At 40.2% G+C, this 14,995-nt stretch overlaps 1 protein-coding gene across 4 annotated transcripts in view; it reads right to left on the reverse strand.

The window, feature by feature from the left end:
- The window catches only part of NBAS (NBAS subunit of NRZ tethering complex), a 367,149-nt gene that overhangs the window by 324,519 nt on the left and 27,635 nt on the right, over nt 1–14,995 (reverse strand). For all 4 annotated transcript variants that reach the window (XM_086700060.1, XM_086700059.1, XM_086700058.1 and 1 more), the window contains exons 3-6: nt 13,534–13,570; nt 10,505–10,582; nt 10,105–10,152; nt 4,307–4,350 (exon numbers count right to left, since the gene is read on the reverse strand). In XM_086700060.1, the coding sequence (XP_086556186.1) occupies nt 4,307–4,350; nt 10,105–10,152; nt 10,505–10,582; nt 13,534–13,570 (207 nt within the window). The remainder of the gene's footprint in view (nt 1–4,306; nt 4,351–10,104; nt 10,153–10,504; nt 10,583–13,533; nt 13,571–14,995) is intronic.

Consider the following 14,995-nt stretch of genomic DNA (forward strand, 5'->3'; position numbering starts at 1 on the left):
CGAGATATCAAGCCAGGTTCTAGAAATACAAAAACACAAAAGACGGTGTCTGGGCCTGGGCTGTCATGGGGCCCACCAGGCCACCAGTGCACTGAGGGAACCCCAGCTCCTCACAACAGGCGAACTACTGCTTGGTACCAGAAGCTCTGGTTTACGGGATCTCAAAATCAGAAATAGGAGAAAAATCTCTTAACATAGTACAGCTCTAAAAAAAATAAAAAAAATTTAAAAAAAAAGTCTAATTCCTTGTGGTATTATTTAGGTCACTATTCAAGACAGGAAGAGAAGACTAGTATTTATGGCCTGGCAAACAGAGCCAAAACAAGTTGCAACCCACATTTAAAACATTCTCAAATGGCATATATTTTATAAAGCAATAATTGAAAAATATCAAAGTGGAACCAAACAGTTCCTATTTTAGTTTGCAGACTCTGCAATATGTAGTTTCAAAAATGCATTAACAACAATCTGGCTCCTTTTCTGCAGGCAGACACAGGAAATCTCATTTGGCATATGAGAGTTATTCCTATAAAGAAGAGTCAGATAATAAGCAAATGATCATTACCTCAAATTATATGAAATGGAAAGAAGCCATTAATGCAGCATTAAGGTCATAAATTCGTACATTTGGAAGCCAACAAAATAAAACATTAGTTCGCAAAGCATTATTATCCCATCCATGCTGCCACATTAACTGTATGCACTAAAACCTCTGACAAATATTATGATTTGTGTGAAATACAGAGGGATAAGCTTCCTATTTTCATGTTAACTTGTAGATCTTTCAGTTTACGTACTGGGTAAGAGTGGATGTCTAATGTCACAGCTCAAAAGGACCCTGCATGTCTGAATCACTCCAACATGCTGAACATGCTTCTCAGCAGCTCACCACGGGCCCCCCAAGCCCTCACCCAACAGAAGCACAGCACTGGGAAAAACATAATTGAATATCTATCCCTAAATTATCCTTCTGGGAACATCTTGATCCTTACGCATTATTTAAGCCAGGTCTGGTCTACTTTAATAAGCGCTGGTGAAGATTACAGAGACTAAATTCAGAAAATGCTAGTACTCCAAGCTTTAGAAATGCACACACACTACTCTCCTTCTATTATTCTCAACAGGTTACTAAGCAAACAGGACCTCTTATCTACCCTTATTGTTTGTGGCATGTATACACATTTGTGTGCAGTAAGAATAAAAGCATGGTGGGGGCAGGGGACACCTGGATGGCTCAGTCAGTTAGGCTTCCGACGGACTATTCTGGCTCAGGTCACAATCCCAGGGTTGTGAGATCAAGCCCCATGTCAGGCATAGAGCCCGCATAAGAATCTCTCTCCCTCTTCCTCTGCCCCCCACCCCCCACTCACTCAGTCTCACTTTCTCTTTCTCTCTCCCTCCTTCCCTCTCTCTACATACAAATTATAAATCTATATATATATACAGTCATGAACTTCTAAAACTAACTCACAGGAAATAGACAAATATACTTGGTTCACACACAAACATACAAACATTATTGTAATAGTTCTCAAGTGTCATCACCCATTTGATAGGGTCAAAAACCGTGTGCCTACTATGGTGTTAGACACCATGCTAGGCACCAGGAACCAAAAAAAAGCTGAATAAGATGGGAGCCCTGCCTTCAAAGAATTTACAGTCTAACCAGGAAACAGACAAGCATAGCAACAACTAAGGGGAAAAAAGCAGATTAGCCTATGTATGGTGATACATGTTCAAACAAGTCCAAGGAAAACATTAAGAAAGATGCACAAATGAGGAGGAAGCAGGCAGGGAGGGAGGTTTCCCAAAAGAGCTGATGCCTGAACTGAAATATGCAAGAGTCGTTAATTAAATATAAAAGTGAGAGTTTCTAGGCAAAAGGAACTATCTGTACCAAGGCGTGAAAAGCACGGGGCGGGGAGGGGGCTGGAAAAGCACAAGAGGCTCTGTGCTAGAACACGGGATGTATGGCAAGGAGATCTTAAGGGACACACAGACTGAAAGGTCAGAAAAAAATGAGCTGTACTCTACAGTCAGTGGGGAACAAACGAAAGATTTTAGGCAGATGAACAGTACTGGTAGCAGTAGCAAAAGCGATCACTTAAGGTCTCCTAAGTACTTAGCATACATCAGACATTATGCTAAGAGCTTTACATATATTAGCTCATATTGTTTCCACAACCCAATCTATAGTATTATGCCCATATTACAGATAATTGAAGCTCAGAGAGGTACGGTAACATCCAAGGTCGCATTTCTAGAAAGCAGGGGAACCAGATTTGAAGGGTAACCTGATAGAATTCTCATTTAAGAGCAATGAATCTGGTGTGAAGTGTGGATCTGTTGAGAGGCAAACAGAAGAAAACCTTGTCAGAAGACTTACTAAAAAAAAAAAAAAAAAAAAAGACAGTGAAAATGTTAAAAACCAGTGCTAGGGCTGTGATGGCAGAAGTGCAGAAATGGAGGCAAGAGATATTTTAACAGGTTCCCAGAGCTTGGTGACATTAAGCTAAGGCAATGCTTCCCCACTGTGTCGCTCACTACAACTGCAGTGAAGTATGTGTCTCTTCCCCTGATGGACTACAAACCCTTAAATCCAGGTCGTCTAAGGCTTACTCCTCACTTCACATGTAGCACCCAGGAAGAGTGTCTGGCACACAGTAGTAGCTTAATAAATATTTGTCAAAGAAGACAGAGAAGGAAAAAGGAGGAGAAAAGGAGGAGAAAAAGAAAAGAAGGAAAAAGGATTACTGGCTTGGTACAGCTAATGGTATCATTGACAATCTAGGGAACAGAGCCAAAGAACAGACTATTAGAAGGAGAAATAAGTTTATATAAACAAATAGGCAATGTCACATTTGCTTTTAAGTTGTAATATATACTATTTGTAAAGACAACTCCGTAAGAACTCTATTACTACCTTTCCTACTAGCATACGTGGAATTATAAAGTTATTAGAGCAATTCTGACATACTAACAGAATATCGCCATTCATATGAAAACTGAAAACATTTTCCAAACATATGATCTTTAATTTTCAGAACCGATGTGCATGGCCAAAAATGGCAAAAATGAGAAGGAAACTCGCCCTGAGCCACTTACTGAGGGTGCATCTGACAAGGAGCTTAAGCATTTCCTTGCGGACGTTGGGGAAAATCCTCGATATAACCAGTATTTTGTAGATTTCAAAACTATTCATGTCTTCCTTCTCCTAGCTTTCTTTCGTTGTCGAGGATTTATTTTACCCTAATGTTACTTTAAGATAAAATATGTACACCATGTTCTTCCAACTAAATGAGAAAATGTAAGTGAAACCCTAAATACAGTGGCTGGCACAGAGTAAGGACACTATAAATATTTGTTGTCACCATCGCAACAACCACGATTACCATCGTTCTCATTCCTACAACTACTACACAAACTAACTAACCCAAGGTCAGACAGATGGAACTGCAGGTCAAGTAAAACATACATGGTGGTTGCATTTATCTCCTAATTTAGCGTCCTCCTAATTCTTCTCTTCCTGTAAGGTTCCCTCTGCCTTTTCCTCCTGCTCCTGCAGAAAGAAACACGCCCCATGGCTACTCTTCTACTCATCCTTCAGGCTGATTTCCAAAGTCACTTTTTCTTAACAATCTTGTCACACAGCCCCGGTTAAACTCTCACTCTGCTCTGTATTTTTCCTTCATCAGATTTGTCACAGTTTGTACTTCTATTTTGAGTGTCTATATACCTCATGAGGTAGGGGACAGTGACTTTTTGCTCACAATCATATCCCTAGTACCCCGCAAAATGGTTCATATACGTAAAGGATAGTAATTGGTGTTGAATACGTCACCAGAAGAATGAGTAAATTCCAACACTTGACTTATGCATTTTTTTTTGCATTGAATTCAAAATAAAAGACTAGAGGTGCCTGGCTGGTTCAGTCAGTACAGCATGTGACTCATGGATCTCGAGGTCATGATTTCAAGACCCACACTGAATGTAGAGATTAAAATTTTTAAAAAGTCAAAAAAAAAAAAAAAAAAAAGATTAGGGACACAAATACTTTATCCCAAAACTGGCACAGACTTTTATTTTAAAAACAGCTTCAATTTCACATCTCTTCAAAATGGTCCAAAATGGACTAAAGCAAAACATTTTAAGACAGTAAGAGAAATCAGTTAAGATGTTTTAAAAGTATTTAATAAAGTCACAACAATCTTTGTTAATATTTAACATCTATTCTGACTTTTAAGAAATACTATTAACTGGTGCAACTTTGAAACTTCCATTTTGTAAATATTTTGGAAACTCTTACCTTGACATTTCCCAATAATGGATGTAAAATCATCTTTTGCGGACCTGCAAAATATGTATAAAATTAAGCTAATAGTTTCACCATCACAACATATTTTGTCGTACTATGAAACCCCACAAAAATGATACAAGAGACAACTTGTCTGCACAAAACTAAACCAGTCCTTCTCTCAGACATGGATTTGTGCTCAAACAAGACCCTTACATTGGCGACATTTTCTCCCAACCTTATCTCACCAGAAATGGAGCTATACCTAGAATACAGCAATACAAGAATGAGATTAAGCATGGTCTTTTAATACAATAGAGACATTGGCCCCCTCCCCAAAGATTCTGATTCAGCAAATATGGAATGGGATCCAAGAAACAATGTTTTTTTTAAAGCTCCACAGATTGATTTTGGTCACGAACCACGGTCTGTATCATATTACAAAGTTTAAATCACTTAAGAAAAAAGATCAGGGCACCTGGCTGGCTCAGTCGGGTAAGCATCTGATTTCGGCTCAGGTCATGATTTCATGGTCGTGAGTTCGAGCTCCACATCAGGCTCTGTGCTGGCAGTGCAGCTTCGGATCCTCTGTCTCCCTCTCTCTCTGCCCCTCCCCCGCTCTCTCTCAAAAATAAACATTTTAAGAGGAAAAAAAAAGGTCTTGCTTTTAATAAATCAAATAGCTTTAATAAGTGACCATATTTGTTACCAGTGACCTATTTAAAATCTGTGATCTTGAAATATATGCCTAAGTAGTTTAATTATTATATGTTCAAAAATGAAAAGTTGGTAAACCATCTAGAAAATAATTTAGTAACAATTATCTAAAACCTTAACGTCTACGGTCATTTGATCCATTGCCTCAATTTCTATAATGAAGTTATCTCTAGGAAATAATTACAGATACACACAGATCTCAAGGAAATTCATGGAGACTAACTTATGAAAGAGAAAAATATACCCAGTATAAGATTAGATTTTGCCAACTGCACTCAATGAAATATTATGCAATTACTATATGTGACATGGAAAGATGTTCATAATTTTCAAAACTTATCAAGAGAAGACATATCAAATAGAATGCAGAGTATTGTTAGACTAAGTATTACCCACACATACACACACACATACACACACACCCACACACAGAAAAATTCCAAAGAACATACAACATTTGGCTGAACTGTAATTTGTAGTTCTTCTTTCTTGAATACTTAACTATTTTCTAATATTGGTAAAGTGACTAAGCATTACTTTTAAAACAAATTTTAAACACTAATATTTTTAGCTATTTATTAAGATACCGTATTATGACAAAAGCCAATTATAAATATGTTAATAAACTTCCTCAAGAAATTGACTATTCAGCCTCCACATGGAAGAGAGAAGAACATGGTCTTTGAAGTGAAGCTGACCTGATTTCAGCTCTATCTGGGTAACCTGGACAAAATATTTATAGGAGTTTCATCTTCTTCTCAATAAAATGGGATGGGTAATAACACCTTCATTGCTTAGGGAAGGATTAAAGAAGACATTATGCATAAATTAGCACAAACTAGACCTAAGTCAGTGTTCATTTCTTTCATCCTTAATACAGATCATCACAAATAATAATTGCTCTTTCACTGAGAAAGGTGAAGGAGAGAGACATAAATTTGGTTTTGTCAAAACTTCACAAATGTATTCACTTAAGCAAATTTGGGGGCAGGTGCCTTTTTTAGAAGAGTCCCTTATTTTAATGCTTTTTACTGGGTTCTGTGATGGTTCCTAATTCCCATATTTGTAACAGCCCATAATCATAAGAAATTGTTACCTCACTATTTAGGAAAAAAGGAAACACACATTAGCCACATAATACCTACTTACTGCCAAATTACAGATTAAAGTAGCAATTCACAACAAGTCACTTTCCATCCACATGAGCCCCACACACAAGCAGGTTAGGTGTGCCAGATAAGAGCAAGTGACTGGGGCCACCTGCCACTCACCACACACACACACACACACACACACACACACACACACACACACGCAGCGGCCCTAGTCCGATCTTACAAAAGGCAGGGCTCTCTCTAAACTAAAACTAACATGTGTTTCAGCTTTCCATCTTTTTCCCTGCCATTTGCTATTTATGACTGCTTCCAAGTAACGAATAAGGACCCCAGACACTAGAGTTATCACTCATAGTCTAATACAATCAACAGTATTTCCCGAACTCCAGCGGCCTACTCCTATCACGACTGCGCCAATCTTGCATCGGACGTGTTCTTCACACCGGAGTACAAAATACACGTGGAGGGGCGCCTGGGTGGCGCAGTCGGTTAAGCGTCCGACTTCAGCCAGGTCACGATCTCGGGGTCCGTGAGTTCGAGCCCCGCGTCAGGCTCTGGGCTGATGGCTCGGAGCCTGGAGCCAGTTTCCGATTCTGTGTCTCCCTCTCTCTCTGCCCCTCCCCCGTTCATGCTCTGTCTCTCTCTGTCCCAAAAATAAATAAACGTTGAAAAAAAAAAAAATACACGTGGAAGAGCAAGAACAAAGGTCTTAAGTATTCAGGTTCGGCCACCGTTGACAGGGTTTACTTTGAGGATCTACCCCACCCCTTTTCCTTTAATGATGACTCCACATCTTCGCTCAGACTCTCCTTTCAGGTCCCTACAAACTGTGTGTGTCTGTTAATTCAGCAGAAGGAACGGACTGCCAAGGCTGAGCAGTCAGCGGACTATACCCGGTGAGGCACTCCCCGCGTCTGCTGCCTCTGTCCACTCGCAAACACCTTACTCATTCAGCAAACGTCAACTAAGCACCGATTATGTTCAAGGAAATATCCAGTGCTCGGGAAAACAGACAGGGCCTGCTTCCAAGGCACACAGTGTAGCTGGACTCACAGACACCAGAGCCCATTCACACTGAATTTTGAGGAAAGGACAACCCTGGGGTTGTGCAAAGCAGCGGCGCTAACTAGACCAGGGGAAACCCACATGTAAAAATACAAGCATACATGGCTAAACAACGCGACCAAAAGGTAGTATGCATTCCTGGATAAGAGCAGGAAGACCGAAGCTGGGACAGCAGACTTCAAATCCTCAAGAAAGAAATTTAACCATTTGTGTCAGCTTCCTCATTTCTAAAATGGAAAAAAATAGCAAAAGCTACCTCACGGGGCTTCTGCAAGGATGAAATGAATTAACACCTGTGAAGTACTTGCAAGGGTGCCCAACGTCATCGGTGTTATCTTATCACAAAGTACAGTACTGTGTTGATTATTTCAGGAGCGTAAAGGGGAGGATCCATAGGAAGTATGTTCCTGAAAGGCTTCCTGGTGGAATTCATGCTCTACCATGTAAGAGACCTCAGATACACTAATGTGACCAAAAGCTTTTGCAAATTACAGACCAGATGACCAAGATTTCGATGAGCATCACTTCGGCTGCCTGGAAATCCTCCCTCAGCCCCTCATCTCGATCACCACCTACATGAATGAATTCCTAGAGCTGGATGTATGTACAAGTTTTATAAATATTTTACACTCTACCAATCCAGTAGCAAATCCTTTTATAAAAACAAATGATTTTTTTATTCCTTTCATCAAAAATGTTATCAACAAGCTCTAGAGACCCCCGGTCAAACTCCTCTTCACTGGCCCAAATATCAATCCCATCCCCACACGCACATTCTGACCCTAACACCTAAAATCATTCCACGGATGCTCTCATTTCACGGGAGAAAGATGGAGGTTTTGACAACTAACAGCTGTTTTTGTACAGTCACACCACAAGTACACATCTCAGACAGATTACACGTCACTACAGCACACGGAGAGCAAGTGCGAACCCATTTCTACCAGCAGTGCCAAGTTCAAAACTGTGCCAGCTTGACGCTCACTGATGCTGTGAAAAAAAGAAGGGTCTGTTTTTTAAAGCCATGCCAAATTAAACAATGCAGTTTTTTTTTAATGTTTCTTTCTGGGGGCGGGGGGAGGGAGGGAGGTGGGGAGAGAGAGGGGGAGAGAGAGGGGGAGAGAGAGGGGGAGAGAGAGGGGGAGACAGAGGGGGAGAGAGAAGGGGGAGAGAGAAGGGGGAGAGAGAGGGGGAGAGAGAGGGGGAGAGAGAGGGGGAGAGAGAGGGGGAGAGAGAGGGGGAGAGAGAGGGGGAGAGAGAGGGGGAGAGAGAGGGGGAGAGAGAGGGGGAGAGAGAGGGGGAGAGAGAGGGGGAGACAGAGGGGGAGACAGAGGGGGAGACAGAGGGGGAGAGAGAGGGGGAGACAGAGGGGGAGACAGAGGGGGAGACAGAGGGGGAGACAGAGGGGGAGACAGAGGGGGAGACAGAGGGGGAGACAGAGGGGGAGACAGAGGGGGAGAGAGAGGGGGAGAGAGAGGGGGAGAGAGAGGGGGAGAGTGCACACACGTGTGCAAGCAGGGGAGGGGGAGAGAGACAGACAGACAGACAGAATCTGAAGTGGGCTGCAGGCCCTGAACTGTTAGCACAGAGCCCCACGTGGGGCTTGAACCCACGAACCATGAGATCATGACCTGAGCCGAGGTCTGGTGCTTAACCGACTGAGCCACCCAGGCGCCCCAAACAATGTAGTTTTGAAAGCCTGTCATTAGTGCCAATCCTCTCCATCCGAGGATTTCAAGAGGGATCACAAAACGAAGCCTCCCCATCTGAAGTCAATGCCCCAATGGGGGCAAGCCCTCTGTCCACTCCCCAAAAAGGTGAGGGGTCCAGTTCTGTTTGAATAACTGGAAAAAGAAAGAAACTGCACAAAAAGCTAGCACCAGGGTGGGAACAACTGAATGCACGTTATACTATGTTTAATCAAAAATAATGAAGTATCAGTAAAAAGTTTTGACCGATATCCTAAAATTCTGATCTCCTTACTTATTTTTTGAAAACCAAGAGTCGGGCCTTGCCTGCAGAAAGAAGTAGCCTCGAATTTTAGAAGTTCAACACATTTAGTCTGCTAGTGCTAATTTCCAAAAAAAAAAAAAAAAATTAACTAGTTTTCCTGAGTTACTTTCTGTTGTTGCTACTTCTTTCACAACTGATATATTACTTAAAAATAAAGTACATGAGGGGCGCCTGGGTGGCGCAGTCGGTTGAGCGTCCGACTTCAGCCAGGTCACGATCTTGCGGTCCGTGAGTTCGAGCCCCGCGTCAGGCCCTGGGCTGATGGCTCAGAGCCTGGAGCCTGTTTCCGATTCTGTGTCTCCCTCTCTCTCTGCCCCTCCCCCGTTCATGCTCTGTCTCTCTCTGTCCCAAAAATAAATAAAAAACGTTGAAAAAAAAAAATTAAAAAAAAAATAAAGTACATGAAAAGCTCAGCTTAGAGAAGACTTTCAAATGTGTATATAATACCGACGAATGTCTCAAAAGGACAGAGAATATCACTGGTCTCAAGTAATACGTACTCTTCGTCTTGCAGACTCACATTCCACGTACAGCTTTAGGCCAACAGAGCAAGGCGGCCCCTACTTTTTCAATACCTTCTTGAGCATCTGTTTTAGTGGACTTAGCAGTGACCAGTCAACCAAGAGTGACTCCCAGAGTTCTGAAGATGTGCCTGGTCTACTGAAAAAGTAAAACTGCCCAAGGGAGAAGGGAGGGATCTGGGGAAGGAGACCATGTGACTCTAACAAAGCATCCTTTGTCCTGTAATTGGCAGAAGTTGCCGTTTGACACCAACCCACAAAATTATGGGAGTTAAGAGCAAAAGCCCTTTAAATAAGCCCTTCAAAAAACTTAGTTCCCATAAATGAAGGAAAATTTTCTCAAGGGAAAATTCTGAATAGGAGTAATATTAACAATTACCTGATCTCCACACACTGATCTTGAACGGCAGCCAAAATTTTTCCATTGCTTTCATAGAGAGGGGAAAAAAAAAAATTACGTGAATATTTGTAGCCGTCTTCAAAGATGAAATTATTCTAAGAAGTTAAAAATTATTTTTTATCTTTTTCACACCTTCAATTATCCAACTTTTGACCTCAAAATTAAACGAGCATAAAAGGTACCAAAGTGTGCACAAAGTGATTCAATACAGTGGAATTCATTGAAGAGACACAAATAATATGTAACAAATAATATGTAAAAGGAATTTATATACAATAAAAAACAAACAAGAATGCAAGACAAAAGGACCCCAATATCCATAACGAAACTGAAGTGCTAACCCCACTAAAGAAAACTGTATCAATTTTTAATACCTTACCTTGCAAGTACCAAATGCCAATGTATCTGTTTATTAACCAAGCGAACCAGTCCATCAGGGAGCAAAAAAGGCACAGGGCTGAAACAACACATTAACCAACTTAAAATCTAATCAGAAAAAATACATATAAGTAGATAAATGTTATAAAAAGCATACAGATCTATATAACAAGAGAGGATTTTTTTTTTCCACTAAAATATAAAATTCGAATATGGGCAAACCTAAAACCCAAAGTTACTAATTGCTTATCTGAAACTTCTGACCAGGTACATAACTCTTTTTCCAGAAAAACATGGTGGTATATTCAAAAGTATAAATGTTACAAGCTTTCTAAGGAAAGGTTATGGATGATGCCAGTAACATAGCAGAGGTGAGCTTGTAAGAAACCTTTCCTTCTATGCTTGCCTAGAAATTCTGACTCAACGGTAACAAATTTCTTAAGAAAGAAAGAGAAATCTCCAAGCACTAGAAATGAAAAGGGAACTTAAAGTTAGAATTGGCTACAGATATGAAATCAGGAGGGAACACCTGCGACAGAAAATGAGCCGCGGGGCACAGGGAGAACAGGAGTTGGAAGGGAGACTCCTGCGAAGGCCAGCACCCATCAGAGACTGCACGTCGACGGAAGAGCCGGAGCCTCCCAGGACCCCAGGGGAGGGGGGGAGGGTGTTCTAGAAGCTCATCTGAGTCTAGAATTTGGTCTGTGGGGGCATGGGAATGAACTCCCCTGTGAAAAAACAAAACCCCAAGCCTTTACTACATGCAAGATCAGACCGCGATGTCAAATTCACTCAAGTGGTGCAAGAGTAGCTAAGCGGAAGCTCACACTAACATCATTCACAAAAGACAGGAGGGAAGGATCCACCGCGGGTGCGTGAGCAGATACAACAAAGCAAGAGTGACAGAGTGACACAGGAGGAAATCAAGACAATAGGTGGAAAAGAATAAAGAAAACAAGCTAGTGAAAGAAAAAAAAAAAAACAACAAAACAAAAATTGTGTAAAATAGAAAGCAAAAAAAGTAGGCTAAAAAGATCTGTAATTAAAATATATCGGTGGGCGCCTGGGTGGCTCAGTCTTTAAGCATCTGACTTCTGCTCAGGTCATGATCTCATGGTTTGTGAGTTCAAATCCCACATGGGATGAGCTCAAGCCGCTTTTCTCTCTCGCTCTCCTCATTCTCTCTCTCTCTGCCCCTCACTCACTTGCGCTTTCTCTCAAAAAAAAATTTTTAAAAACAAAATAAAATGACAATACTTGTTTTAGATAAATAAAATATGTCAGTAATGGGGCTCCTGGTGGCTTAGAACTCACTTGGGATCCTCTCTCTACCTGTCTCTCTGTCCCTCCCCCACTCGCATACACTCTCTTGTTCTCTCTCAAAATAAACAAACTTTAAAACCAGTTAAAAAATACATATATACATATATATCAGTACTATATGTTCAGTGTACTTGCATTCATTTCTAAAACACAAAATATTTAATACCATGGTAGTTACACAAATACCGTAACAAAGATAGGAAACACGCATGTGAGTGATAGCATCAACAGATGGAAGAGAAGAATATCCATCCTCTCCAAGGGAAGTGAGGGGGGGGCACCTCAAGTTGTAACATTTTGCACAAAGAGAGAGAAGGCTATCTGGAGCAAACAACTGCCTAAATCACGTGGAGGCATATGTGCCTACACAAGTAGATAATATAATAAACCTGTTATAACTTACAGTATCTATAATTCTGTTTGTAATATTTCATACTTAAAAGAGAAAAAAAAACTTTAAAAGAAAAAGCCACTTGAAACAAATATTGGCCCCAAAACCTTTAGTTTTAATTACCATAAACTGAAAGAGCAAAAACTGAACTTTTTTCAGTTAACTTCACGTTACTTATGAAAGTAACAAAACATATCCTCCAGAAGATTAGACAATCACTTCAAGGTGCACTGGCCTATCTGGATATTTTCTGCCCACACTTCCCAAAGATGTTCAGGACTAGCAAGCTAGATCACCCAGTGAGCTCAGGAAAAAATAGCCTACTTCTAAACTCCTCTCCCATCCTTGCCCCTCCCTCCACTCTCATCTCTTTACCCTATCATACTCCACAGCCCCTAAAAAACAAGATTAAATTTACACACACACACACACAAAGCAAAAAAACATCAGAGCTAATCCTAGAGAAGAGCTAAAGGTCTCTATTATCTCTGGAGCGTTTAAGATTAAATGTCCTTAAGGGAAAAAAAAATCTGTGTTAAATAAATCTATAAAACAATCCCTATATACCTATCTAAGAGCAGACCTGTATCATTTGTCAGAATGATCATTTGTTTCTTTTAAGGCTGAAAATTTGCACCATTCCTAAAACATCCTTAACACTAAAAAGAACTAAAAAGTCCCCAAGAACAGAAACATAAAGGACCCCCTGCCCCCCCCCCCCATGCACAGCAACTGAATACTGATCACAAGAGTTGTTGATCCAGTAAAAAACAAAATTGTTCTTAAAAAGATCCCCAAGCTACAGACACATCATGTGGGCATTCAAGATAAGGCTGAGAATACTCAGAGAAAGCAGAAGTCATCCTGAGATAGTCTTTTTTTTTTTTATTAAAAAAAATTTTTTTTTTCAACGTTTATTTATTTTTGGGACAGAGAGAGACAGAGCATGAACGGGGGAGGGGCAGAGAGAGAGGGAGACACAGAATCGGAAACAGGCTCCAGGCTCTGAGCCATCAGCCCAGAGCCCGACGCGGGGCTCGAACTCACGGACCGCGAGATCGTGACCTGGCTGAAGTCAGACGCTTAACCGACTGCGCCACCCAGGCACCCCGAGATAGTCTTAATAAGGACTAAGGAACAAAAATTACCCTAAGTCAACTGAGCTACCTTGTCACTATATCAAATGTTTGAGAAGGTCTATTTTATTCACTGGAATGTCAGCATCTGTATCACAATTTGGGATTCAATTCTGAAAACTCAAATCATAAATAATATTTGTATTTGACATTCATACTATTCTCTGAAGCGACACTCACCTGTACCAGATGTATTGGCGTAAAAATAATAAACGATCTGTAATAAAAATAGCAAAACCAAATATGAATCAGCTATTCTTTAGGAATCACTTTCAAATAGCTTCATCAACAATACACCTAAAATATACTGCTGAGTCATTACAAAATATGTAGAACAAAATTCTTAAAATAAGGGAATATAATCTAATATGCACTGTAACTCTTATAATATCATGTACTTTTTTATATTAAGGCCCAAGTTTTTGTTACTCAAAACTTTGAAGGATTTTCTAACAGTATAAAAAAGTAAAGGTGGTTTGAGATGTAAATTTCACTGAACAGGCTTTAATAAAACCATACAGTAGAAGTCACAGTAACCACCCTTTAAAACCAAAATATTTGTACAAAAATTAAGATACTATTATATTTTGTAGCAAAGATTTTAAAAAATAATACCTAAAATGCAGAAGTCAAGCAGACACAAATCTCTAACACACTGAAAATTAAGGGACACCTCACTTAAGTCGAGTCAGGAGGCCAGAAGGGAGAGCAGTACCACTTGACATTAACTACAAGAAGCATCAGACAGACCTCAACAGAAGAGTCATCAACAAGAAAATATCCTGTTACAGGCCCCAACAAGGAAGAGATGTACTGTCACATCGCCAATAAGAAATCGACTACCTCTGCAATTCAGGCAATGAGAAACCATCATCACCCAGAACTCTTTTCTCCAATGGCTTTTTAGTTCAAAACAACTCCTCACAACTACTTCCTCCTCCAGAAAATAACGTTCCCCTCCTCTGTTGAACTTGGCTGTAGTTTTGCTGTAACTTGCATGTCCTGAATTGCAATTCTGTTATTCCTGAATAAACCCATTTTTACTGGTAAAATAACTGACAGTTTTATTTTTAAGGTTAACTATCCTATTGACAAATAATGTTTTATATGATCCTATCAAAATGTGTATGTGTGGCAGCACCTGTCGCTCAGTCAGTTGAGCATCCGACTCTGGATTTCGGCTCAGGTCATGATCTCCCAGTTTGTGAGATCGAGCCCCATATCAGGCTCTGTGCAGACACTATGGAATCTGCTTGGGCTTCCCTCTTTCTCTCTCTGTCTCTCTGTCTCTCTCTCTCTGTGTGTCTCTCCACTGCTTACACACACCCCCTTTCTCAAAATAAATAAGCATTAAAAAAATTGAAAAAAAATAAAACGTGTATGTGTATGTGAACATGTAGATGTGTAGCAATGAAAAAGATCTGAAGGGCAACAGGTTTTCTCTGGGTGGTAAAATGAGAAATTGTTCATTCAAGTTTGTGGTTTTCCATATTCTTTAAATTTCTCTAAATGAATTTTATCACCTGGGTACATTTTCTAAACTTTCAAAATTTCAAAACATTAGTCACAATGAAAACTGAATATGCTAGCACTTGTATCAGAAAATAATCTTTATCAGGAGATAAAATAGTTAATTTCAAGT

This window comes from Puma concolor, chromosome A3 (genome assembly GCF_028749965.1).
Source record: "Puma concolor isolate L17-30 chromosome A3, mPumCon1.1.hap2, whole genome shotgun sequence".
NCBI lineage: Eukaryota > Metazoa > Chordata > Mammalia > Carnivora > Felidae > Puma > Puma concolor.